Source organism: Geospiza fortis, unplaced genomic scaffold (assembly GCF_000277835.1).
Source record: "Geospiza fortis unplaced genomic scaffold, GeoFor_1.0 scaffold2, whole genome shotgun sequence".
NCBI classification, from domain to species: Eukaryota; Metazoa; Chordata; class Aves; order Passeriformes; family Thraupidae; genus Geospiza; species Geospiza fortis.
Window position 1 is genome coordinate 2,461,214 of NW_005054366.1, and position 26,386 is coordinate 2,487,599.

Consider the following 26,386-nt stretch of genomic DNA (forward strand, 5'->3'; position numbering starts at 1 on the left):
AATTCAAATGTGAGGAAGTGGCAGGTAAAAGAAGCTGGGAATGGGTACAAGCTCCAAATTCCATGGATTTTGAAGCCTGCTAAGGATTACAGAGCTCCCCAGATGTACTTCTATTCAGTTCCTTATTTGCTGTCAGCAAAGCTTGTAACAAAGCAGAAAGCAAAGTGATTTTCCTGATAAATGGCTACTTTGGGAACTCTTCCAGCAGTGGAGGGGAAGCCAATGTGCCTTTTGGCTGCTCCAGCCTGTGCCTGAAGGTTATGGAGTAACAGGTACAGGTGAGAAAAGACTCCCAAACCTCTGCAGTGACTCTGGTCAGTGTGAGAGGAGGCTGGGGTGGTGAAAACCTGTCTTGGATTTTTTTGGAGTTGATCTCTTAAGCCCCACATTCTCCTAAGCCCTGCAGGAGCAGCAGATGGGAAAGCCTGTGGAAAAACCTGGGTTTTGCTGCTTGATGTTAACTCCTTGGCCAGATGGGAGCTCTTCTGTTCTGTCTTTAAGCACAGTTTGAATGGGGATGAAGTGATAAATTGGGGGGAGGGCTGGAGGGAATTCTCCTGCACTGGATGTGGGGAACAGCACTCAGGAATTGGCTGGGTCTGCTTTGCACTCCCTGCTCAGCTTGGCTCTCAGCAGGGCTGGGCACCTCCCTGGGCTGCATTTCCAGGAAATTTTCCTTGGGCCTTGCTCTGCTGGAGTCTCCTGGGCTTCAGTGGGAGCAGTGAAATCACTCAGTGCTGTCTGAGTGCCCCCCTGCCTTCCCGAGGCTGCCTCAGCTCCCTCTGCTCCTCAGCCTCAGCCCCTTGGCTTCGGTCCATGAGGCAAACCAGGACCCCAGGGGAAGAGCTGAGCCTTCACCTGCCGGGAAAATGGATTTTCCTCTGATGCTTTGAGATCCAGTGCACTGGGAGAAGGTTTTTGAATCACTTTGATGCCACTGTTAAAGGCAGTTTGGGGCATATTTCAGACTGCTGGTTTCACCAGTGCCAGAGAGGTCACAGCAGGGTCAGTGAGAAGGAAAGTTGGATTTACTGGTTGCAAGTGCACAGATTTAGGGTGCAGCACACCTGTGCTATGGACAGCAGGTTTGTGCTTTATGCTTGCCAAGATTTTATGCTCCTTCCTTTCTTTGTCTGCTTAAGAACTGTCTATCTAAAAGAGATCCCACATTTCATAGTAAAGCTGAATTTATTTATTTAATTTCCCAAGTGTGAGGCTGCTCAGTGACACCCCACTTGCTAAGTGAGTAATGCCTTTGACTTTCTGTGATTGCTGCACGTGCCAGAAGCTCCAGGGCTGATGTCACCTCCTTGCTGTGGTCCATTAAAAAGAAACCTTGGTTGAAGTGAGCCTGAGGAATGAAGCAGAACAGTATTCCAAACCATCTGGGTTGTGTTTTTTTCCACCCCCCTTTCCCTTGCTGTGGCTGATTTGGCTTTTGTTTGGTGCAGACCTGCAGCCCGTGACCTACTGCGAGCCGGCCTTCTGGTGCTCCATATCCTACTACGAGCTCAACCAGAGGGTGGGGGAGACCTTCCACGCCTCGCAGCCCTCCATGACCGTGGATGGCTTCACCGACCCCTCCAACTCAGAGCGCTTCTGCCTGGGGCTGCTCTCCAACGTCAACCGCAACGCGGCCGTGGAGCTCACCCGGCGCCACATCGGTAACTCGCTGCCCCCAAAAAGCCCTCCTCAAACACCCCTCTGCATAAACCCCTCCTCAAAAACCCTCCAAAATAACCCCTCCTCAAAAACCCTCCACAAAAACCCCTCCTCAAAAACCCTCCACAAAGACCCTTCCTCAAATACCCCTCTTCAAATACTCCTTCACAAAAACCCCTCCACAGAAACCCCTCCTGAAAAACCCCTCCTCTAATACCCCTCTACAAAAACCCCTCCTGAAAAACCCCTCCTCTAATACCCCTCTACAAAAACCCCTCCTCAAAAACCCCTCCACAAAACCCTCTGTTAGCAGGTTTAGAGCCCTGGGTGGGAATATCTGTGGATTGCAGCAGGCTGATTCCCCATACAACAACACTAATCGTGTTTTTTCACATAATCATAATATAAAAATGCACCAAGGAACACTAAAATTGCTGCATGTCATAGAATTTAAACCGTTTCACACACTGTGTATCTGGAGGGATGTCAGGGATAATTTTCTGTGTTCTTTTCCCCTCCTGCACTGTTTTATTTTCTGAGTGACCTTTTATAAATGGAAAGTGAGCTCCTTGATTGTCATCTCAATTTCCACTTTTCCTCCAAGGTCCCAGCCAATTTGTTCTCAGTGAAACTTGTGCTAAGTGGAACATCCCAAATTTCTGCAATTTTGCTAAAAGTCAATTGCTTGTTCTTTACTGTTTTCTGCTGACTCCTATCAAAAATGAACCCATTTTTTGTCCTAATTTTGCTCCCCTTTCCTGAGCAATCAGAGAACTCTCCCTCTTGCACAGGAGGATCTTTCCTCACTTGTTTTGAAGATTATTATATTCCAATCCCCAAAACCCACCAAGATTCAGAAATGTGATTTTAAATGCAGCAGACTCCTTCTGCTCGGTGGAAGGATGAAAGCAGCACATTCAAACAGGAATGTGAGACCACACCAAATGTTTATTTGAGCAACAAAATGTATTCTTCAACTTTGTTCCTTTATTAACTGAGATTTTAATGATTTGTGTAAACACCTATGGGCAATGTATGTGTCCTTGTACACAAAGTCATCTCTAGCAAAAGGCAAGGATTTGGAAGTGCCATGGAATTCCATTCTAAATCATTGAGTACATCCCCAAACAGTTGCGTCCAGCTGGGATGACTTTCAGAAGAAATGATGATTTTCATGTGTTAACTGATAGAACGTTCATATGGAAACTATCAGTGTGCATGGGTTGGAGGGACCTGGCTGGGGCTGGAGGTACAATTCCAACCGGAGCCGGTGCTCCTGCCTCCCTCAGCTCTCCTGCCCATGGAGCAGTTTATTGGAATGTCCAGTGGGACACAGTTTCCATCACTGGTAGCTGAGCTGCTGGTTTTAGAGCTGGCTCAGGGCACTGTCCCAGCCCCTGGGGCAGGTTTTGCCCCCTGAGGGAGCCGTCCCAGCCCGGCATCAGTATTTAGTTGTGCTTTTCCCCCCTGAGGGAGCCATCCCAGCCCCGGGGTCAGTTTTTCCCCCCTGAGGGAGCCATCCCAACCCCAGGGTCAGTTTTTCCCCCCTGAGGGAGCCGTCCCAGCCCGGCATCAGTATTTAGTTGTGCTTTTCCCCCCTGAGGGAGCCATCCCAACCCCAGGGTCAGTTTTTCCCCCCTGAGGGAGCCATCCCAGCCCCGGGGTCAGTTTTTCCCCCCTGAGGGAGCCATCCCAACCCCAGGGTCAGTTTTTCCCCCCTGAGGGAGCCGTCCCAGCCCGGCATCAGTATTTAGTTGTGCTTTTCCCCCCTGAGGGAGCCATCCCAACCCCAGGGTCAGTTTTTCCCCCCTGAGGGAGCCATCCCAACCCCAGGGTCAGTTTTTCCCCCCTGAGGGAGCCGTCCCAGCCCGGCATCAGTATTTAGTTGTGCTTTTCCCCCCTGAGGGAGCCATCCCAACCCCAGGGTCAGTTTTTCCCCCCTGAGGGAGCCATCCCAACCCCAGGGTCAGTTTTTCCCCCCTGAGGGAGCCGTCCCAGCCCGGCATCAGTATTTAGTTGTGCTTTTCCCCCCTGAGGGAGCCATCCCAACCCCAGGGTCAGTTTTTCCCCCCTGAGGGAGCCATCCCAACCCCAGGGTCAGTCGGCCGGCACTGCTCCGGGCACTCCAGGCTGCTCTAAAACCATACATGGGCGCGGTGGGATGGGCTGGGTTGGGTTACATTGGGTTGGGTTGGGTTGGAACATCCCCTTCCACACCTGCCCCATGCTGCTCCAAGCCCCGTCCAGCCTGGCCTGGAGCACTTCCAGGGAAGGGGAGCCCACAAATTCTCTGGAAAATCTATTTTACTCTTTAGATGCCACTTGACAGTTCCAGCAGGGTATTTTTATAGCTTAAGGGATGGAGGAAAGCTGAAGGAAGCTGCTGTGGAGCCTTCAGTAGTTGCACTACATTAATCCAACAGAACAGAATCTTAGCACAACTTAGAGCAGAATCTGCCTTGTTCCTTCAGTGTTTTATCAGTCCGTTGTTGTATCGTAATTATCTCACAGACACATTGATAATTTTGTTTGTGCCTCTAAGTAGTGGTAAGAAATTTCTCTTAATTTAGATTCACCCATAATAGATTTAAATTGTTCTTTTTTTTCTGGTCTCTAGTAAAATCCTTTCCTCAGTGTGAATTGGTTTGTTCTAAAGAAATCACATTTGCAGACACCTTGTTGTTCTGGTTACAGTCTGAAGTTTTTGCTGAAAGATTACAAGATAATTTGTTTCATCTACTTGGGAAGAAAAGGCTTTTTTGTTAGATAAATGCAAAAAAGCTGGTAAGAGAGGAGATGCTGTTTGAAATGGAATTTGGTTATTTAGCTAAGCTTACACAAGCTGACTTTTTTACAGTTAAAAGCCTGTATATATTTAAAAACTGAACTTCTTTGTTTAGAAATATTTGAATTCTTTTCTTTTGAGAGGAGATCCATACGCTCCAAGCTCTGGCCCATCTTAATGGGTTTTCTTTCTCAGATGCAGCTGCCAGTGCTGCAAATTATGACTTAATTCCCCACCACATCACAGGAGTCCACCCTGGCTGGAGTCAACATCTGCAGACACGAAAAGCCCACATTTCCGCTCAGACCCAGCTCAGGCTCAGTTTTTGGATCCAGCTCTCCCCACTTTTGCCACAGTCCTTGGCCGCCTGCTCTTCACATCTTTGCTGGGTTTGAAGCAGTTTCTTCATTGCCTCGTTGACAGGATTGAGTCATTGCTGCTCTCCCCCATGGAGGGACCTGATCCCAAGTGCTCCCAAGGGCTGGGATCCAGCCCTGGGATCCCCCTGGAGTTAATTCCTCCTTCCCTGAGCTCAGCCTGGCCCTGACACGTTCACATTTCAGCCTTCCCTTCAGGCTCCCTGAGACTGCAGCCCTGGGCTCTTCCCTGGTTCCAGAAGTGGGCAGTGCTTCCTGCAGCTGCTGTGGTCACCCTTTGCTCCACACCAGATGAGTCCAGCCCAGGAGAGGAGGCTCACAAAGTGATTTTTAGCAAAACACAATTCATCCCACTCCAAATGTTGTTTTTCAGCCTTGGCCCATGTGTAATCCCAAATGAGCCTTAGCTGAGTGCCTGATTTCAGAGTTTAATTTGTTTATGGTTATCTGGGAGAAAGCAAACATAGAAACACTTTTTTAAAGAGTGGGCCATTTATTTATTTATCTAAACTCTGAAGGATGTTATTATATTTCACCTTTTTCCCCTAAGAACAGTTGAATAACTTGTTCTCAGTTGTTTAGCTGGGGCTGAACATCAGGGGAAAAGCTTGTGTTTTGAAAGGAACATGTTTGGCATGTGATAGTGAAACTGGAGAGAGGATTTTAGCAGGAGCAGCCCTGCCACCAGCCCTGGCACCTCTTTAACCCTCAGAGCTGCTTCCTGGAGTGTCAGAGTGGTTTCACTGCAGAGCTTCCCCATTCTGTGACAGACTCTGTGTCAATCCAGCACAGGGAGCTCCTGTGTTCAGCCTGTGCATTCCTCCCCTCCAGGCCCTGCAGGGAACTCTGCTGCTGAGTGCACACTCACAGTCAGGCTTTAAATTACAATAGGAAGGAAATGGTGTCCAGGAGAGAGAAGGAGGTTCCACGGGAGGTTCCCAAGCCTGGTCTCTCCAGTCACAGTCTGCTGGGGGGCTCCAGCATTCAGAATTCTCCCTGTGAAAATGTGGCAGCCTCCATTCCTGTTTCTGGGCTCTGAGGACATGGGAAGGCAGCCTGGAATTCTCTGAAAAGCCAGAATTCTCAATGCCATCGAGCCAATGCCGTGTCCCTGCTGTGTCCTTTCCCCCAGGCTGTAACCTGAAGATCTTTAACAACCAGGAGTTCGCGGCGCTGCTGGCGCAGTCGGTGAACCAGGGCTTCGAGGCCGTGTACCAGCTGACGCGCATGTGCACCATCCGCATGAGCTTCGTCAAGGGCTGGGGCGCCGAGTACAGGTGGGGCCTCCTGGGCTGCTCCAGCCCCTGCTCCCGGCGGGCAGGGAGAGCCCTGCTCTGCTGCCACTGCTGTCTGCAGGGGGACAGCCTGCTCAGGAGCAGGGATGGGCTGTGCCTCTTGCGAATGGGTTGGGGGTCACCCCGGGTCTGCTCCTGCCAGCCTCAGCTCCTGGCTGGGAGAGAGAGCCCTGCAGAGCTGTCACTGCTGTTTGAAAAACGGGAATCAGCCCAGTGTCTGTTCAGGAACACAGATAGGCTCTGGCTCTTGGGAGTGGGTTGGTCTGGTCTCTTTGTGGGATACACCTGGAAGGCCATGTGTGGTAGGAAGCAAGAGCTTTATCTGGAGCACACAGATAAATCCACATGGTCCATGTAGGAAATGCAACATTTTTTTCTTAAAATTAGGTATGTTTTGGGTAGGTTGAGTGTCTTAAGACTGCGCTTCTGTCAAGACAGGATTATAGAATCCTGGAATGGTTTGGGTTGGAAGGCACCTTAAAGCCCATCCAGTGCCACCCCTGCCATGGACAGGGACACCTTCCACTGTCCCAGGTTGCTCCAGCATGGCCGTGGGCACTTCCAGGGATCCAGGGGCAGCCACAGCTTCTCTGGCACCCTGTGCCAGGGCCTCCCCAGCCTCACAGGAATTCCTTTCCAATACTCCATCCATCCCTGCCCTCTGCCAGTGGGATCCATTCCCTGTGTCCTGTCCCTCCATGCCCTTGTGGAAGTACACTGTGAGTGCTTCCCATGGCTTGGATTTAATGCTTCTTTTATTAGGGACTAATGGGATTAAAATAAAAGCAGATTGGCTTGGAAAAGTTCTATTTGAAAACATGGGAGTTGCTACAAAATTATAGTTAAATATTATAGTTAAAATAGTTAAGTCTTCTGATCCTTTCCTTAGGGGTTGCCATGGGGCAAGTGGGAGAATGTGGGAGCAGCAGGATCACCGTTTTTCCCAGTGAATACTGAGGCTAAAAGGGAGATGCAGGCAGTCTGGTGTGTGGGATGGATGATGTGGTCACTCACATCAACCATCCCACACACCACTGGACACTGGAGATGCTGTGGGAACAGAGTATTCCATAGTTTTGCTCTGTCACCCCACTGGTGAGCAAACATCTGAAGGAGAGCAATCAGGGATGGATGGTACAAGCATGGGAAATGAAATTCAGTGGAAAATGGGTGTTGTTTTCTGAGAGGGAAAGCTGGTGAGGATTTAAGCCCAGGGTGATATGGAAATACTGGACTCTGCACCCTTTAAAACTGTGGCCTCACTCGAAGCTCCGTGGGGTCACTGCCATTCCGGGGCTGCTCTGCTGCCGGAGGGGGAGAGGCCTCAGGACCAGCTGGGGCCTGGGCCCTGCACGTTGCTCTGCCACTTTCTTCATTTCTCCAGATGTTTGGAGTCCATTTTGTTTTGAAATCGTCCTGAGCTGGGGCCAGAGCAGCTCAGGGCTGGCTCCCAGCCAGGCCCTAATGAGCTGCAGAGGAGTGTGACTTACGGAAAGCCAGGGATCCCTGCGGGGCCGGGGCTGCTCTGCCCATCCTGCCTCTCCGTGCCCCAGAGTTCTCCATCTGGTGCAGAGATGGAGATGTTCCTGTGGGAGCATCCAGAGGGCTGTTCCCTGATTCCTGGTTCACCTTTGAGCAGTCTGGATGGGGGTGTTTAGTGCTCCTCTGTGCCAGGGATTTGGTGCAGGGAAGGGGGAGAAGCCAATTCCATGAGCAGCCTGTGGTGGACAGGGACAGGGATGGTGGTGGGAGCTCAGGGCAGCCCCCCAAGCACAGGGTCCCCTGTTCATCTCTGGTTGTCCCTGGCTCCCACAGATTTCAGGTTCTCCCTCCCATCACCAGATTCCAAGGGCAGCTTCTGTGGGAAGTGGGGGTGTAAAGCAAAGCAGTTTCCAGGCTGTTTCTCCTGCTTTGTAATCTCCCTCCTCCACAGCAGCTGTCCCTGCCTGGAACAAGACCTCAGCCATGCCTCAGCAGAGGAGGGAGAGCCCCTGGCTCCATGTCTTGGTCTCCCTTTCCTTCTTTTCCTCCCCATCTCTGTGCTTTGCCTTCTGGAGATACCCACAGGGTCCGGGCTCAGGGAGAGCAACAGGAGGGGAACAGGGATTTGTGCAGGGGAGGGCCAGAGCAGCTGAGCTCTGGCCCAGCAGGGCCCATGGATGCAGGAAGGATCTGCAGGGCTTGGGGTGAGCTCTTCCCAGCACTTCCACATTCTACTAAACCCAAGGGTACAGTAAAAAGTGAATATCCTTGTCCTGTGCATAGGAAAACTGAACATACTTGGTGAACATGGACCTTGCTGTCTAACTAGGAAAGGTCTGCAAAGGAAAAATGGGTTTTGCTTAGATCAACACCTTCCTTTCCCTTCAGGGAATCAGCTGCCTGTTCCCAGGAATCTGAGCAGTAAATAGCAAGCTGCTCCTGTGGGATCATAACGAATATGGAGGGACGTAGTGGGTTTTTAAAAGAAATCAGGAGCGCAGGGCAGAGGCTGTTGCAGAGGAGAGCCATTCCTTTGGCCAGGGTGGTTGTGGAAGCAGCTCAGGAGCTGGGAAGCCTGTTGTGTTTGCTGAGTTCTGTCAGACACGTTGGTGTTGTGTGCTCTTCCCTGGCAGGAGGCAGACGGTGACCAGCACTCCCTGCTGGATCGAGCTGCACCTCAACGGGCCCCTGCAGTGGCTGGACAAGGTCCTGACACAGATGGGCTCCCCCAGCATCCGCTGCTCCAGCGTCTCCTAAGGAAACCCTTCCTGGGGCCCCTGGGGAACAAGGACTCTCCAACACCCTTAGCAAAGGCATAGTAAACAACTCCCCAGTTACTCAAGCGATGAGAAAAAAAATCTGCTTCAAAAACAAAAAAGAAGTGGGTTTTCTTTGTTTTGTTGTTGTGTTTAAATACCCATTTAAGCCACTTCCACTGAAACTGTCGGCACTTTGGTCGGGCTGCAGTTGGAATTTGGAGCTGGATTTGGTGAGGATAAAGAGCTGGATGTTGTTTCAGTGGAGAGCATGCACTGCTCACCTGCCTCCAGGCTGTGTGTGGCACAGGAGCCATCCCAGCTGCCAGGAAACTTCCCCTTCCCTCACACAGCTCCAGGCTCCGCAGCATCCCAGAACACCAGACGGGGCTCTGGGATGGCTCCTGTTCGTGCATTCCTCCACCGCCCACCTGATCCACACCGGTACTGCAGCAGCAGGGGGAAGGAGGCATTTCAAACGCCCAGAAGAAGGAATTCCCCCAGGAGTGTTCTGAAAAGGAAGGAATTTCCCACACTGGACTTGCAGCAAGGAGGCAGAGCCTTGCCTGGTGCCCGGGGGATGATGCCCTCATGGATCAGCCCGGATTCACATGGAGCAAAAGCCCAGTTTGAGGCTCTTTGTGGTGTTGCTGCAGCGATTTCTGACTGGAGCTGCTCCCAGAGGGGGAATTGTCCCGTGGGGAGCCCTGCCTGGAGCAGCTCAGGCTCACTCTCTGCAGTCTGTCTGCATTAACCACAGCAGCTCTGGGCTGTGCTTTCCCAGCCTCTGCCTCTGCAAAGCCCGAGGGGCTCTGTGTCCAGGTGGAGCAGGGATGGGATATCCAGGCCTGGCTGTGGAGCACCCCTGGAGGTGGATCCCGTGCTGTCACATGCAGCAGCCAGGACATCTCAGACACAACCAGCCCTCTGTGGGAAACTGTTCCAGCTGATGAAAACGCTCTAAGGATGTGGTTTTGCCTGGAGAAATTGGGAGAGTGTGTATTTACTTGTATTATAAAATGTTCATTTTAAACATACATGCTCCAGACTGTTTAATATTTTTTATCCCTGCAGCAACTGTCATGGCAAACAATTTCCACAACTGGAAAAAACCCTTAGCACTTGTTTTTATGGTTCACATTTGCCAAATAAGTCTCATAACTTTGTCAGTGCTGTCCAATTATCTGTTTCTTTATATCTGCAGTGAATATCTTACGCATTTGTGCCAAAATATTAGAGGGGGAGGGGAGAAAGTGATAATCAGTTTCCTATGGAAATCTTTTTTTTTCTTGTTTTTTTATCTATGAAAGACAAACAAGCTGGATGTGGCTGTGGGAAGGACTGACTGGGCTAGACTTGAGGATGGCTTTGATAAAGCTTTAGTCCTGCAAACTTCTGTGGGAGTGCCCTGATCCACCGGGAGAACTGACTGGATCAAACAGCCACCAGGAATTTCCATGCTCCTCCTTTGCCAAGGCTCGTTCCTCGAGACCTCTGCCAGCCTCTCCTGCTTTGGCACAGCCCACCACTCCTGGAGCTGAGGGCACCCAGTGCCACCAGAACAGATCCCAGAGGCCACTGCTGCTGCTGCCTGAATGCAGATGAAGGGACGGTTTGGGGAGTTCCCTTCCAGAAACAAGGAACTGCCTTGTTAAACATCTGAAATGTAAAGAGGACTCTCATGGTGGATGTGCTCCTGGTGACTTTGGGATAGCCCGGCTGAGTCTGGACTGGAGCTGCTCTGTGCAGCACAGCACAAGCAGCACTGGAGGCTTTTAGATGTTTGATTTGTTAAATTTTACAGTGTGTCTGATCTGAGTTACAGGTCTGCGTGCACAGACTGGGGCAAGAAGAGATCTGTATAAAATAGTTTTTTGGGCCTTTTACAAAGCAGGTCTGTTGTCATCATGGATTGGTCCAGCATTGGTTCAGATACAGGTTTCTAACATAGCTGTAAAGAAAAGTTTATCCTGAATTTTGTAGAAATATTTGACTTTTGGCTGTTTAAATGAGAGGCGAAAAAATGTGCTCTGTAGAATGGCTCCGGGTTTCCTCCATGAGTGTCTTATTTGCTTATTTTGGTGACAAATGTTGTTGCTGTTGTCCTCATAATCACAGAGGAAATTGGACTCTGTTGCCTCCTCCATTAACCACAAAAATGCCCTCTGAAATCCCAGAGGGATTACAGGTGATGGTGTGAGCAGGAGCCCAGCCTGATCCAGAGGCCATGAGTGGGAATAAATCCCAACTTTAATATGAAATTTGCACAGTCACCTCCTCAGCCACCCTGGATTTCCGCTGGGGACCAGAGCTACAGCCCCTTGCTAAAGGATAATTAATTGCTGACCAATATTAATTGAGGCCTTTTGAAACCCAGGATTCAGATGATGCATAAAAACTTTGGTTAATCTCCCCTCATCATCTCTTAAGTGAAATGACTTCCACTGGAAAATGTGAGCTGGCCGGGCAGTGCAGTGAGATAAAGGGGAGATTATCTCCACTCCAGCATTAATTTCCTCTCTCCCCTTTGTTTGCTGCTCCCTGATTCATGAGAGCTCTGTGGGTTCTGGAGTCACCTTGGGGAGCCCAGCAGAGCCCTGGGCAGGGATGGGGCTGAGCCCAGGGATGCTGTGCCCACACTGCCTGGGATGCTCCCAGTTGCAGTGGCTGCAGATGAGGTGAATTCCTGTTCCTGTGGCCACCAAGGCCAGGGAGCGAGGATTGGGCTGGGATTGCTGGGGGCAGCAAGGCCCTGAGGGCACGGGAGGCTTTGTTTGATTTCTCCTAGAACTTGATGAAAGCAGCTTTGGTGTGGAGCTCAAAGGGATGGGAGCAGCCTGCCCTGGCTCAGCTTGCAGCTCCAGGCTGGAACATCCTCTCATTTCATGGCAGGCTGGGCTCGTTTCTCCAGGATTTCACCCGGGTTTGTTCCTCCAGAGTCAGTAGCAGGACCTTTGACTCTTCCCTTGGTGTGGCTGCACAGCAGGGCCTGGCTGCAGGCAGAGGACACCCTGTGCTTTCCCAGGCTGTGGTGATCTGTTTATTGTTAATGTATTGAATTGCAGGTTGTATTTTGTGTTAAGCTTGTCTTAGGAGTAATCCAGTGCATTTGACTTAATCTCCAGCAATCAGTGTGCATATGCACAAAGAAGGAGAAATCCCATCGTAAGGCATTTCCCTGGAGCTCTGGCTGCCCCTGTGTGCCAGGAAAAGGCTGAGGGAGCCCCTGAGTTACTCACAGTTTTCTCCCCCTTGCATCAGCGTGGTTGAACCCTGCAGGACCCTCTGTGGGGTGAAGGATGTTCAGGACTCATCCCAAGCAGCCAGTGGTGGCTCCTGTGCCTTGAGCTGCTTCCCGACTGGAAAAGCAGGAAAGCCCAGCACAGGGAAGGACTTCAGCCACGTGCACAGCACCCAGAGCTCTCCTGGGTCTCTGAGGGGCACGAGGGTGGAATTTCGTGGCTGTGCTAAGCTGGGATGAGAGCCAGGCCCTCTCTAGTGGTGGCCTGAGCGGTGTGCTTGAGAAGTTCAATGTTTTTTACTATGTACCTGCTTTTGTATTTATGTGTCTGTCTTGAATATTCAGATGAATCCAATATTTAATTTGTAGCAGAAGGGGCAATTAAGGACTCAGAATATTAAATCTTCCATCTGCTCTTTGCTGATGATTGCTGGAAATGAGGAGTTTGTGATGTGAGAACAGAGCTGAGCACAAAGTCCCCAAGCCCTCGGGAGCCACGGTGCTGCTGCTGCACCAAGTTGGGGTCTCCGAAGGGCCCTTGGGGCTTGATGGGGCTTTAAAAACCAAAACCTGTTCCTCCAGAGCTGCTTGGGTCATCCCCTGCCCCTTCTGGAGCTGCTTGGGTCATCCTCTGCCCCTCCAGACCTGGGTTCCTCCTGTGCTCCCCCAGCCCAGCTGGGTTCCCCTGTGCTGGGACACCCAGCCCTGCCCCGGATGGATCCACGGGAGCTGTGGCTCCTCCCTGGCTGTCTGTCCATCCTGTCCTCCCCTGCAGCATTACTGCCTTTGTTACTCCAGGCCTGTCCCATGTATGCCCTCCCTTTCCATGTGGAACTGTAAGGTCTGTTTTTGACATTTTAATAAACTTTGATTTGAAAACTGAGGCTCATGAGCACATCAGGCTGTCGGAGGAATGTATTTAAGGACACCAATTGACAGTTTGGGGTGTTGCCATGACAGTGACTGGGACACAGCAGCATCCTTAGGTTTGTGCAATCCCAGTAAAGCTCAGTGACAGGTAAGACCCTTGTTCTTTTTACAGCTGGGACAGTTTTGTTCAAGAATTTAAAGCCAAATATATAAAAAATAAATTTAAAATTGCATTTAGTTCTTTTAACTAATGGGACTCGGGTGAGTATAAGTGGAGTTCTGTGCTCCAAGGATTTACTGTTCTCCAGTCGCTGGAGAAGTCAGGCACAGTTGAGCATTCACAGGTTCAAAGTGCCACTGGAATTCCACTGTAGGGAACTGGGGAATTGTAACCAGCTCAGGAGAGCAGGAGCTGCAGAGGAGCATTCACTGCTCAGTCTGCAGTGCCCTGTCAGGAGCAGCCCCTGAATTCCTGCTGTGTCTCCATAGAGGAGCTGCAGACACGAGTCCAGCCAGTAAATCCTGGAGAAATCCCTTGAGGAGCAGAGATTCCACCCTCCCTGGTGAGCCGTCCATGGCTGCCCTTTGTTCCTGGGGGGGAAGTTTTCCTGATTAACCCCCAGGCTGCGATGCCACTGCCCGGGGCAGAATTCCAAAGCCCATGGCTGAGGGCGGGCAGGTGCCAGGCCGGGGACAGTGACAAATCCCTGGCATTCCGTGGCTGGGGCAGGCGCCGAGGCTGTGAACTCCTCACGGCCCCCGAGGGTTTCACTGGAATTCTCTGCTTTTGGGCTGTTTTTCCTGACAGGATTTACGAAAACACTTTTTCCACTCGGGTTTCCAGCCATGTGGTAATGAAGGGTCTCGTCCAGGCTCCGTGCTGGGCTTGCCAGGGCTCGGGCAGGCTGCAGTGAGTCCGTGCGGAGCTGGGGGCTCTGCTGGCTGTCCCCTGGGTCCCAGTGTCCCGATCCTCCCTGCTGGACACGGGCAGTGAGAGGAATTAAAAACCTCAAAGCCTCGGCCAAAATAAAGAGTGAACTGCCACGGCCTGGAACGGGTGCTTCAGGTCAAGCTGGGTGCCAGGGCTGGGCTGGTGGCAGGGAAGTCTCTGCCATCCCAGAGCTTCAGCTGCAGCCTGGCCTGGAACACTGGGAATGCCAGCCCAGGGCTGGGAATGCTGCAGCAGCAACAGCTCTGGAAATGGGACAAGGATGTCAAACCTGGGGCTGTCCCTGCCCGTGGCAGGGTGGGACTGGAGGCTTTTAAGGGCACTTCCAGCCCAAACCACTCTGGGATTCTGTGAAACCAACTGGGAATTGTTCTACACAAAGAGAAACTGAGTGACAAACACAAATCTGCTTTTCCACTAATGCCCCTTTTATTCATTTCTGTAACTTTTTATTTTGTAAAGAAATTCTGTAGCCAAAACCAAAGGGTCTCTTCAGAAAAACCCCAAACAACCCACAAAAAAAAACAACCACCAGCAAAGTAAACCTTGATTTTAAACCACAACACAACAACCTCAAAGGATCATTAAATTATTTCCCAGTGTCTCCAGCCACACTTCCTGCCTCCATGATTTGTGCCCCTACAGACAAGACCCACATTTACAATAAATCATGTTTAAAAGAGTTTTGAGTATGGGAATGAGCTGCTGCTACCTCATAAAAAGGCAGCAAAGCACTGGGTTTTAACTGATACAATCTCATTAAATTTAAAAAGTCACATCCCTATCACATGTCTAAAGAATGGCTTTATAAAGTGTCCAAGTCCATTTTCTCTTCACTGCCTCCACTCTATTCCCTTGGCACTTTGGCCATTTATCACCACTGCACAACAAAGATTTAGAAAGGGCAAAAAGATTCTCAGCTACCGAGAAGCCAAGATGGAAACCATTCATTCCCTGCTTGGAATGAGCCACCTGCAGCTCTGTGCCACATTCTCTGTGCTGGGAGAAAGATGTGGGAGAAGGTGCGGTCACAGCAAGGCCCCGCAGCTGCCTGGGAAGGTGTCCCTGGCAGGTGTTTCCTTGGCTGTCTCATATTCCAGAATTCTTCCCAAAACAGGTGTTTCACCATGGGGGAGCTCCTGCTCCGGCTTCAGCTGTGAAACACTTCCCAAACTGCCAATGAGGCTGCAGTTCTTGTCCTTGAACGCTGCAGTTTCCACCCAGGAAATGATTCCCAGCATTCCAAGAATGATGATTTACATTCACCTTTGCTTCATCATTAAAAAGGGAATTCAAGGAGCACTGTGAAAGTGCCTGCAGCACATAAAGCCATCCAAGAATCGATGGCAAACCCGTGTCCTGGGACTTGGCAATTTAGGGACATTGGAAAAGTTAATTTTGAAATTCCTAACTGAGGGTGCTTAACAGGGTGGATTTTCAGATGGATAAGGACAAGTTCTTGGGGCCAGACTCTTCCTTATGGAATCTGTTGGATCCTCTTCCCATGGATCCACTGCCTGTGCCTGCACAGAGGAGCCAGGGTGGCATCTCCCCTTTCTCCTCTCACTCCTCACCAGGCTCCACCTTCCTTCCATGTCCGTCATTCCAGAGGCTCTGTGCCCTGTGCTGCTGTGGAAGTGATGGGGGCTCCCTCCAGGAAAAGGGAATTCCTTCTGAGCCCTGTGCCTGATGGACACACAGGAGTGTGGGCACTGAGTCCATCCAGGGGCACCGAGGGCTTTGGGAACTGAGGCCAGAGCTCCCCAGAGCAGCTCTGTGCACTCTGCCAGGCCTTGCACAAGGTTTGGGCAGGAATTCCACCCCTGGAGCAGCAGCAGCCATCTGGCATTCTATTGGGAATCTAGGGAGTGTGGACAACACTTGACACTCCAGGGAAGCCCCCATCCTTACACAGGCAAAATCCAAACAGAATCTGAGCCCGAGGCCACATGAAATGGCTTTGGCACTTGGCAGGATGGAGCTCAGCAACCTCCTCCTCACAGCTCATCCAAATCTGGCCAGTCTGAACTGGGAAAAGCTCCATAAAACCATCCAAGAGCCCTACAGCTGAAAAATGCAGCTTGGAATTCAGGAGTGACTTCCCAAGCCCCAGCCCTGTGTGCAGAGATAACTGGGAGCACGTTTGTTTATTTAAACCCCAGAGAGGAAATCATAAAAATGTTCATTTATAAAATGTAAACTCATCACTATTTCCTCAAACCACACACGTGTCACCTCCCAACGTCCTCTGGGAGAGGAGACAGGACAGTCAGACAAAGCCTCTGGAGCCAGGAGATGCTGTGGAATGTGGAACACAGGGAATGCTGTCACCAAGGGAAGCAGCTACAGCTAAATGGGGTTTTTGGCAATGAACACTAATTCAGGGAAGGATCATTCCCTCAGGATTGCTCTGGCACTTCCAGCTACAGAGGAATTCAGTTTTCTTCATCCGAGGAGAGACCTTCAATCTCATCCCTGTCTCCTCCAATTGCCATCCAGAAGGCTTTGGCCACCTACAACGGTAAAAGAGATGGGAAAGGGAGAAAATTCCCATCACATGACTGAAGATTTTGTATTTCCATCCAGAGAGCAGGAACTGAGCAGCAGCTAAATCTGGCAACCAGCTCTGTGAGTGCAACACATCCTCTCGGAGGTGAAGGAATTTCAGCAACACAGAGGCAATGGTTCAGGTCATGGGAGGCACCTGTGCTGCAAAGCCTGTGCTATTTAAGGCATCATTACATTTTCCAGGAGATCCAGACTTTTCCACTGACTTGTGGAAGCTGGCCAGCACCCCCAGTGACTGCAGGGCTCTCAGCTCAGAATTCAGAAAGGGGAAAGTCTTTTTTTTAATGGCAGTAGGGTGGAATGAGATGATCTTTAGGGTCCCTTCCAACCCAAACCATTCCAGGATTTTATGCTTTTCTGGTATTTCAAACTTCCAGGTTATTCAGTTTTTGGGAGATACCTGACAAGTCTCGTAGGACTGTGTGGTTTGTTCTCACTACTCTTAATCCAGGAACTCTGCAGGACCAGGAACTGTGGCTTGGAAAGAAATCACCCATTCTACTGATCCCACCCCAGTTCCCAAGGCTCACCTTCTCTGCGTGCAGCTTCCTCTGTTCGTGAGGCAGCGTGGCAGCTTTGTCTGTGGGGAAGGAGAGGAGTGGGGCTGTGAAGCTCAGGAGGGAACAGAGAAAACCTCCTGCCCTCGAACTGGGAACTGCAGAGCACCTCCTGCCCCGGAATTGAGAACTCCCAGAGCAACATCTGCTGCTTTCAAGAGCATTATCAAGATGAAGAGCAAATGAATGGAAAGAGTAGCTACCTCTAAAGGACCTGAGGCAGGAGAACAGGAATTTCACAGCTTCCCAACTCACTCCTGGCTCTCTCTGAGTCCCTGCAGGAGGTGCCAGAGCTCAGGACCATCTCTCCTGGTGCGTTACCTTTCATTTCTTTCAGCTTTGAGAAGAGCCTTTCGAAGTTCTCCAGGTCCCCATCCCTCGTGGTCAGGCTGGCCAGCTCCTGGATGTCCATATCCAGCATGGGATCTGAAATACAGCTTGGTTGAAATTATTCTGGTTTCTCAGCAGAAAACCAGGATTTTAACAGCTGCAAATCCCATTTGCAAATTCCAATGTCAAAGAGAGAAAGAAACACTTAATTTACTGATTGCTCATAAAGACAAATCATGGCAATTGTTATAGTGGTGATTAATTTTATGGAAGAAATCTTTCCGTCAGGGTGGGCAGGCCCTGGCACAGGGTACCCAGAGCAGCTGTGGCTGCCCCTGGATCCCTGGAATGTCCAAGGCCAGGTTGGACAGGGCTGGAGCACCCTGGGACAGTGGAAGGTGTCCCTGCCATGGCAGGGGGTGGAATGGGATGAGCTTTAACCCAAAATACTCCAGATTCCATGATTCTATGATGCATTACATGTAAGCTCATCCAGTATTTAAGATTTCTTGCTGATTCCAGAACGATCTGCGCACACACAGCCACAGAGTGAATCAAAGATGATGAGCTGATGAGACCACATCAAGCACTCAGGTGTCACACAGAGCTGGTAAGGCAGTACCCTCTCCTGGAATGCTGCAGGGATTTCTGGCAGTGCCTGTGTGCCCCACGCTGCCCTGTGTCCCTGCCAGGTGTGCTGAGCTCACCTGCAGCACTGTCAGGCTCCAGGCTGTGTGTGCCAGCTCCATCCTCTCCACCATCTGACTGAGATTCTTCCCTCTCTCCTGGGTATGGGTTGGACTGGCAGGACACAAAGATATTTCAGTATCCAGTAATGCATGAAAAAACATCAGCAGCAAATCAGGTGCTCCCAGCTTTTCCTTCAAACCCTTGCACTTTATCTCAAAGTGTTACTGCACAACCTGTGCCATGAAAAGCCCCTTCTGCAGCACTGGGAACTGGGGCTGCATGAAGGGATTTCAGGATGGATTCGCCAGGGTTTTTCCAATAACACCATGGAATGACAGGTTTTGTTGTGCCCCAAAAGGGGTAATTTGGGTGTAATCAAACCCATCTTGCATGGAGCTTTTAGTGCTCTTTCCTTTGGCTCTGTGGCAAAGGGGAGGTCCCAGCCACCCCCAATGGATGAAGGCAGGGCCTGAGCAGAGCAGGAACCAGGAATTACTGGAATCACTGTTTACTTCTGTCTCCGGGGTCTCTTCACAGCCACGGCTCCTGTTTGCTCCTGCCAAGGTGCTGAGGAGACCAAAGCCCTGGGTCCTGTCTGCAAACAAAGCACAAATTGCAAAATTACTGCAAATACTGGAGCTGGCCAGGTGGGAGAGGGAGTATTTCACAGCACCATGGAAAACTGTGTCAGTGCACTTGAAAACGGATTTTAAGCAGAAATTTCACATCAATTCTAAGCTTTAAACTGTGTCTGCACCGTTTGCTACTAAATATTCCCCCCAGGGAGGAGAATGTGAGCCACAGGAGATGTGGGGTCTTTCTAGAGCTTATTGGAAGCCTCTGCTCCGTTGGGATCTGAGCAGGTAAATTCCAAATGGGGCAGCTGGAAAATCCAGAAGAGAATTTGCTGTTCCTGGTGCCCAGGTTTAACCTCCATGAGAAGCAGCACTGAGTCTGAGGTTGGATTCAGGAAAGGCAAGGACAGCCTTTGCTCACACCGTGAACAGGCTGAGCACGACAATAATGGCAAAGAAAATTGTTAAATATCTAATTCAGAATTCCTGGGTGGATTCATCCATCAAATCCAGGGTTTCTTCTCACTGCAAGGTGCTCTGGGCTCTCCACACTGCTGGCCTAGGGTGTATCTCAATGCTGTTTTAAAACCCAACCTAAAAAGTGATTTCAAACCTGAACAGTCATCTAAGATAATAAATGTGGTGCAGTATTTTTAATTTGAACTGGCTGTATTTTTAAACCTGTTTTATATAAAAATATGTGCATAATGGATATGATGAGGTGTTTTTTACTAAGTCAGGGTTTTCTAAGTCAGTTTACTACTCAATACAAACTGGCCTTGCACTGAGTAGTAAATATTTGCAGTTACACAAGGCACTCAGGAGATTTTTCTGCAAACCTTTGTATTTTAGTCAACTAAAACTGAAAAAATGTGAAGATATTGTACCAGAATAGCCAGGAAACAATGATTTCTGCCAGAAGAAAGATTTAATGTTACTTTTTAAAAGCAGTATGTTCTAAATTATTACACTCATGACTAAGCTCTAGACTCAACTGTTGAGGTGATGTCATTTGGATGCTCTGCCCAAATTTCCTTGCCATTTCTCCAGCCTCTCATTCTGAGGGGTTGGATGTGTAACTGGGCCCATCCAGCACTCACACAAACACATCTCCATGAGAGAATTCCTGAGCCCCATTCCCTGTTCCCTGCTCCTGCAGCTGATCTGCCCCATCCCTGGCAAGTATTTGGGGCCACTGGCTCTGCTTTATCCCCTTTTGCTGCTTTAGCAGATCCCTGGCCAAAGGGGTGGGAAGAAGTGAAGCAGTGGAGCTGAATGAATTCCCTGGAAAACCTTCAGCTGCCCGTGAAGTCCAGCAGGTCAATGAACAGGGACTGGAGGATAAAAGTTTGGGATTTGCATCCCAAAGCAAAGCAGCTTTCCCAGTTTCATGGGCTGAGCAGAGAGCTGGCTTTGGGGAAGCTGTGAAGGTGGACATGGAGCCAATTTCTGAGTCACCTCAGGCAAGGTTGGACACTGCAGTGCAGAATGTCCTGGAGAGAGAACATTCCCACACTGGCAGAGGGGTGGATGCAGTGATCTAATCATGGCCCTCGTTCATAGCTGGGATTAGTTTGTCCTGCACAGAAAAATGGCAGTGGCTCCACATTGCCTCCTCCAATACTGCAGAACCTCAGCCAGAGTTATTACAAATGTCATCCCTCCTGAAAAACCTGGAGTGTGCAGCAGGGATCTCTGAACAGCAGCTATTTGTTCCTGGATCCATATTTAGGGAGGAGGCAGACACAACACTTGGTTGCAGGCACACCCTTGGAAAACCCTTCCTATAAACTCCATTTATTGGATGTAAAAGTTATTTCAACTTCTGGGTGCAATTCAGGAAGTGGGTGATGCCTTACACAGTGTTCTTGAGGCACGAAAGCCAAAAATTAGCTCATCCCACTTATTGGAGGAGTCAGTGGCTACGGTGGAGCCCAGAGCAGCTGTGGCTGCCCTTGCAGGGGTGGAATGGGATGGGATTTAGGGTCCCTTCCCACCCGAACCATTCCCTGATTCCATGCTCTGTGTAGTTTCACAGGAATCACTCATGATGCTCTGAACATGGATTCAGCATTCCCAGATTCCTGTTTCATGGCCAAGTGTTTTCCACTGCCTTTACCTATTATTATTCCTCCTGTCTCCAGCTGACACAGGGTGATCCTTACACATAAAATTCAAATTAACACATCAAAATTCACAATTTGTTTAAATGGCCTCCCTAAATCAGGTTAATTGGCTGTGATTAGAGCCAGGCTCATTCCTGGCCCCACCTGAGGTAAGCAGCTTCACCTAGGATCACTCAGGCTGGGATTTAAGCAGGAAAGAAGCCAAGCAGCCTTTTCTAGAGGGCTGGAAAGGGTTTCTCTTCTTACCACAGAGGCTCTTGCAGAGACAGGGAAGGTTAACAGCAGTTTAATATCTCTGTGGGGAGGGAACTGTGTTATCTGGAGAATCCCTCATGTTCTCCTGCTCAAGAAAACGTCCAGAGAGTGAAGGGAGCTCCAAGGCCTGGGGAGCCAACCTTACACCAGCTCCAGGGAGGATTTGTTCCTGGCAGAGTCCCAGGTAAGGCTGCTCGCTTGGCTTGGAGTAGAGATAATGCTGCTCCATTTACTCACAAAGCACATGGCATTGGTTACTTGGTGTAAACTTGCTTCTAATTCAACTGTGCTAAATTTAATAACCCTTTTTATGGATCTGTATGAGAATGATGCATTTAATGGTGAGAGAAAAAATCTGAAGTTTAAAATTTTAATGAATAGGTGTGTTAAAAAACCTGCAGGTTGACAAGAATTGTGTTGGGGCTTAAGGCAATAAAATACTGAGTTTGGTGTTTGTGCTTGAAAAAAGCTATTCCTGCTCTTTCTGTAAATCTAAATTCTCATGGAAACAGGTTTTTGAATTAAGGCAATGCTGTTGAATTAAGGCTGCACCTAACACTGCTATAAGTATTTGCTAGTAGACATTTACTACTGGAACTCTCTTAGGGTCTCTGATAACTCTTCCCTGCATGGTTTTTAACCAGCCAGGAATTACAGGTCATTTTCAGTGGAAAAGCTAAAGTTGGATTTACATGGCAGCCAGTTTCTAGGATCTAGAGGAAGCTGAAAACAAAAGATATGTTACACGTTGTAAAAAGTTTTATTTTAAGCAAAATGAGCTCAACAATTTCCCTTTGAAGGCACAGTCAGGCTGCGACACCTTCCAAATATAGCTCACTTCCTGAGGGGTTTGTGGTGGTGCAGCAGTGCTGTGTGGGGCTGGTGCTGTGCACAGAGAAAATCAGGATTTTTCAAGGAGCCTGACCTTTACAGAACACACCAGTGATGTGCAGGAATTTCCCCCCTGTGAGGAACTGAGCATGTGACTAAATTCTGCTGTTCTGTAAGGTGGCATCTGCCAAATACAGGAAATGTGTTGTTAAAAAACCATTTTTAGCACAAGTGAGATAACCTGACACCATCTGCCTGGGTTACCTGGTTCTCTGCAATGGTTACACTGAGTCAGACCCCACCTTCACCTCAGTTCTGATGGGGAATGAGAAATCCTCAAAAAGCTGCATTAAAAAATGGAGGCTAATAATTCTCATCCTGGTTTTACTGAGTCCCAGCAAGCACCTTGCAGATGCAGGGATTAACAGCAGCCTCTCAGGGCTTTAAATCATTCCACAGTTAATGGCTGTAGGAAGGGAGAAGCCACAGCAGTGGGAAATGGGACACCAGGGAGCAGAGAGGTGTTGGAAGGTTGGTGGTGGGATGAGGCTTTGGGAACAAAAAATTCCAGGCCAAGCACTCCTGAAGAGTTTTATCTTCCTACATTTTCTGTAGCTGTTTGTGTGATTAGAAAGGTAATGAAAGGTTTTCAAGTAAATGGAAGGATCTACCCTTGTAACCACAGCATTTCCTTTTCTGATGACTCTAAGGCTAAAGTGATTTTTCCAAATTCTAACTCTACCTGATATTCAGCTTCCTCAGGAAATTATCTGGGGTTGCCCATTTTTTGCACTGTTGTAAATAAAATCTGTGGTTTCCATGTACTCAAGTGGGGTTTTCTGTAGCAAAAACAGCCCTTAAATGTTTGACATGGTTCCTTTGCCAGATCTCATCTCTGCACTTGCTATTCTTCTCCCTAGTTCAAAAATTGAAAAAACAAACCAAAAATCCCCTACAACAAATGTGGAATTTAACCTTTACTTCTACACTGAAGCATGTATCAGTCTGATAAAGCTGATAACTACAAACTATTTCCTACTAGAGTTTGGTAGAACAAACTTTGAGTTTTCATTGCAACCTGCAGAATTAATGGAATATTTAACTGAAATTATTGGTAGAGTGCAAGTTAAAGCAGAGAGGGAACAGGAGCAGGTGCTGGAACAGGAGCAGTTTTACACAGAAATCCTTTCCTGTGAGGGTGATGAGGCCCTGGCACAGAGAAGTTGTGGGTGGAATTGTCCAAGGCCAGGTTGGGTGAGCTTGGAGCAGCCTGGGGTAGAGGATAAGCTGAGCTTTAAGGTCCCTCCCAACCCAAACCATAAATTCTGTGATAAATCTCACCCACTGCCTGTGAGCTCATCAGGACATCGAGGGGGGTGAAAGCAATGCCTGGGCCCTCCTGTTCCCTGGGGAAGGTCCCAGAGTGCTGCAGCTGTGCCTGTGCTGACCCAGCTGCTCCATCTGAGCTCCCCCAGCCTGCAGAGCTCAGGGCCAGGCCCAGGGGCACCTACCACCCTTCATCACCACGTTGGACCACACGTTGGCGTTGAGGGCCTGCACGATGCGCTTCACTCCCGTGGACTCGGGGAAATCATCTGCACAAGAACACAGAGAGGGGCTCTGAAAACTCCTGAAAACAACTCCAAACACCATCCCATGCCTCCAGAGGTGGGGCTGAAGGCCTGTCCTGGCTTCTCACAATCATTGTCAATTCTGCTCCTGGTACAAAACGCAGATTTTTCACCTCTGATTGATGAGAGGCCAAGTAAATGTAAATTAATGCCTCACTTCTTGGGCTGAGCTTCCAGGGATAATGAATTGTGAGCTCAGCATTTTGCAGGTGTCTAAATTAGGGATAATGAATTGTGGGCTCAGCATTTTGCAGGTATCTAAATCCTTTTTGTTAAATATTTAGCAGGAAGCCTACATTAAGTAACATCTTTATAGCATATTATAAAAAGTATAACATAATTTAATATAAATATAATTATTTTATAATTATAAATATTAATAAATAACAAAACAGTAGATTATAATATGACAGTATTATACTTTACAATATATATATACATTTTATAGCAACAGACAAGAAACTTGCATCTTTCACCCCAAGATCTTTTACAATGCTGTATGGCATAGAAATATATTAGAAAGTAGATACCAGAATTATTTTTCTTTCTTTTAGAAAGTAAAGAACTTGAGACAACCATTTAAAAAGGGTGTGATGCCTGTAAAAAATAGAAAGGAATATTGTAAAGCTGTCCCCACAATATCTAACTCCAAAAGCTCCAGTAATCCTGGGAATTACAGGAACTTGAAAGCCCAGGGAAAGCATTATTCAGATTTTAATTTATTTACTGAATAGATCTGACACCACTTTGGATCAAGTCAATTTTCCCATTTCCTTGGTTTAGTCAGCTTCCCATGTTTGTACAGGTTGACAAAGGAAAAAAAAACCCACCCAAACAATCCTTTGGATACAAAACTGGTTTTGTTTAGAAATCAAACTCAAGTGACTCAGGGATCAGGTGCAGTAATTGAAACTGCCTTTAGAAATGCATTTAAGGCTGAAATCAGATGTTTTGCCCTCTGTGATGCTGCTGTTTGGTTTGATATCACAGTCATTATCAAGAGTCTCAGTTTAGAGCTCTTGTCCTGACTGTGCAAACAACTGACAATGAGTCAAAACAAAAGTTCCAGTTTATTAGAGATGAGCTTCCTGAAATGTCAGAATTTCGAGCAGAGATTGGCCCAGTGTGTTTACAGCATCTGTTGTGCCTTTTGTAACTCACCCAGAATGTTTGGGGGGTAAATAAGTTACTCACAGGAACACAGTTCCTCCTCTGCATGAGTCACAGTGAATCAACTACCAGATTAAACAGCTAGGAAAGAACATGTATCCCAATATTCCACAAATTAACATCCTGAGTTGTTATTATTCCCATTAAAGAAATGGTAAAGAGCTTGTTCCCATAAATGGTAAAGAGCTTGTTCTTTACAAGAATTATTCAATAGGAAAATAACTTGATTAAAGGTTACTATTTTTAAAGCAATTAGTATTTGTTTAGTCTAACGAGTCTTCACTTCCGATTTTCCCAGTTTCTGTGAATCAAATCTGTAAATCTCCCTCCTTGACTAAAAAAAAAGGGAAACATTTTTAAAGGCATGCTGGGGAGAGAGAGGGAGACTTCTCAGATCCTCAAGATCCAATTTTAGCAGGCCCTTAAAGGGGGGAAAGGGGTGGGATGTGTTCCAGTGAGGATTTTATAGTGAATTATTTTTGGTGGCTGCAATATGCTTGGAGAACCTGAAATAGAGCAAATGTTAGTGACTAATTCCTCTCCAGCGGGCAGTTATCTCATTTTACTCCAGAGAGGTAAGGTGTAAATGCTTTTTTGTGTCACTGAAGTGAGGAGATAAGGTTGATGCTGATAAGGCTGTCAGGAAATGCATAGTCACTTTTCAAGAGTGGAACACCACACTTCTGACTCTTCTTGCTGGTTTTTTTTTTCAAGTTATAAATGTTGGGCAGCCAGTGATTCTGAAACTGGTTTATTTCCTGTGTAACAGCTCCTGTTGCTCTGAAATGTTTTTAACAACCTGCCATTTTCAGCCTATCATGTCAATGTTTGTACCAAGATAGCACAAAATAATTTTCAAGTCTTTTTAAAACCAGAATTTTTCTGCCCTCATGCAGAAAAATGGTTTTTTAGATTGATTTTCCAAGTGGAATATAAACTTCTGATGTATCAATACAGTCCTAGGGCAGTGGCAAAAAAAGGAGCAGATATTATTTTGACGTAGCTGCTGCATAAAGAGCAGCTGGATTTGGGAGGGGACAAATGGAATTTCTCAGAGGAAATAACCTCCTCCCCCTCCTGACCTTTTATAGCTGAGACTCAGCCCCACCAACCCGGAGCATTCCATGCTGTAATCATGTGGCATATCAACAACTGCAAGGGGCATAACTTTACTTAGAAGGTATTTTTGGGGCACTTTTCATTCTCAAAATGGCAAGAGAAGCAGCAGACCTACCATCTTCATCAGGCAGCTCCTCAGGGCTGAGCTCTACCAGCTCAAAGCCATGCTTGATGCACCATTCTTGAGCTTTCTGTCTGTTTACACCTACATTGGGAGACAAAAATGGGTATTAAAGGAGCAGATTCGAGACCAGTACCAGCATACCAATCAGATGATTTAGCTGTGTTTTATTCCCTCAAAGTTGTGTGCTTGCTCTGCAGTGTATGGGAAATGTATAGCAGCTGGCATGGATCCTCCATTCACTGTGGATTCCAAAAATAGAGAGTTAAACTCCTCCTTGGAACTAAGGAATAGAATCAAATGGTTTTGCAGAGGGTACAATGCAGGTGTGAATGAAAACTTCTGTTAACTCTGGGTTTGACACTGAATTGAGCTGCAGGGATACATCTGCACTTCCCAGCTTGCTGTTGTCTAGAACCACAGCAAATGTGTGTGCTCAATGTCCAAATGTCCAAAAAATGGCATTAGCAACCAAGTGCTCCCCCCTTTTCAGCAG

At 48.3% G+C, this 26,386-nt stretch overlaps 2 protein-coding genes across 4 annotated transcripts in view; one reads left to right on the forward strand and one right to left on the reverse strand.

Annotated features, from left to right (window-relative positions):
• The window catches only part of SMAD3 (SMAD family member 3), a 68,437-nt gene extending 55,455 nt beyond the window's left edge, over positions 1-12,982 (forward strand). Inside the window, exons 6-9 of one of the 2 annotated variants that reach the window (XM_005424247.2) lie at positions 1,452-1,685; positions 4,334-4,391; positions 5,880-6,101; positions 8,735-12,982. In XM_005424247.2, coding sequence (XP_005424304.1) covers positions 1,452-1,685; positions 4,334-4,391; positions 5,880-6,101; positions 8,735-8,858 — 638 coding nt within the window. In that variant the 3' untranslated portion in view covers positions 8,859-12,982. Of the gene's footprint in view, positions 1-1,451; positions 1,893-4,333; positions 4,392-5,879; positions 6,102-8,734 lie in introns of those variants that run through there. The other variant, XM_031059681.1, reaches the window with a different exon arrangement.
• A 1,342-nt stretch (positions 12,983-14,324) lies between these two features.
• The window catches only part of AAGAB (alpha and gamma adaptin binding protein), a 13,093-nt gene continuing 1,031 nt past the window's right edge, over positions 14,325-26,386 (reverse strand). Inside the window, exons 3-9 of one of the 2 annotated variants that reach the window (XM_031059722.1) lie at positions 25,885-25,974; positions 23,361-23,444; positions 18,575-18,657; positions 18,080-18,173; positions 17,364-17,468; positions 17,016-17,065; positions 16,085-16,430 (exon numbers count right to left, since the gene is read on the reverse strand). In XM_031059722.1, coding sequence (XP_030915582.1) covers positions 16,353-16,430; positions 17,016-17,065; positions 17,364-17,468; positions 18,080-18,173; positions 18,575-18,657; positions 23,361-23,444; positions 25,885-25,974 — 584 coding nt within the window. In that variant the 3' untranslated portion in view covers positions 16,085-16,352. Of the gene's footprint in view, positions 16,431-17,015; positions 17,066-17,363; positions 17,469-18,079; positions 18,174-18,574; positions 18,658-23,360; positions 23,445-25,884; positions 25,975-26,386 lie in introns of both variants that reach the window. The other variant, XM_031059723.1, reaches the window with a different exon arrangement.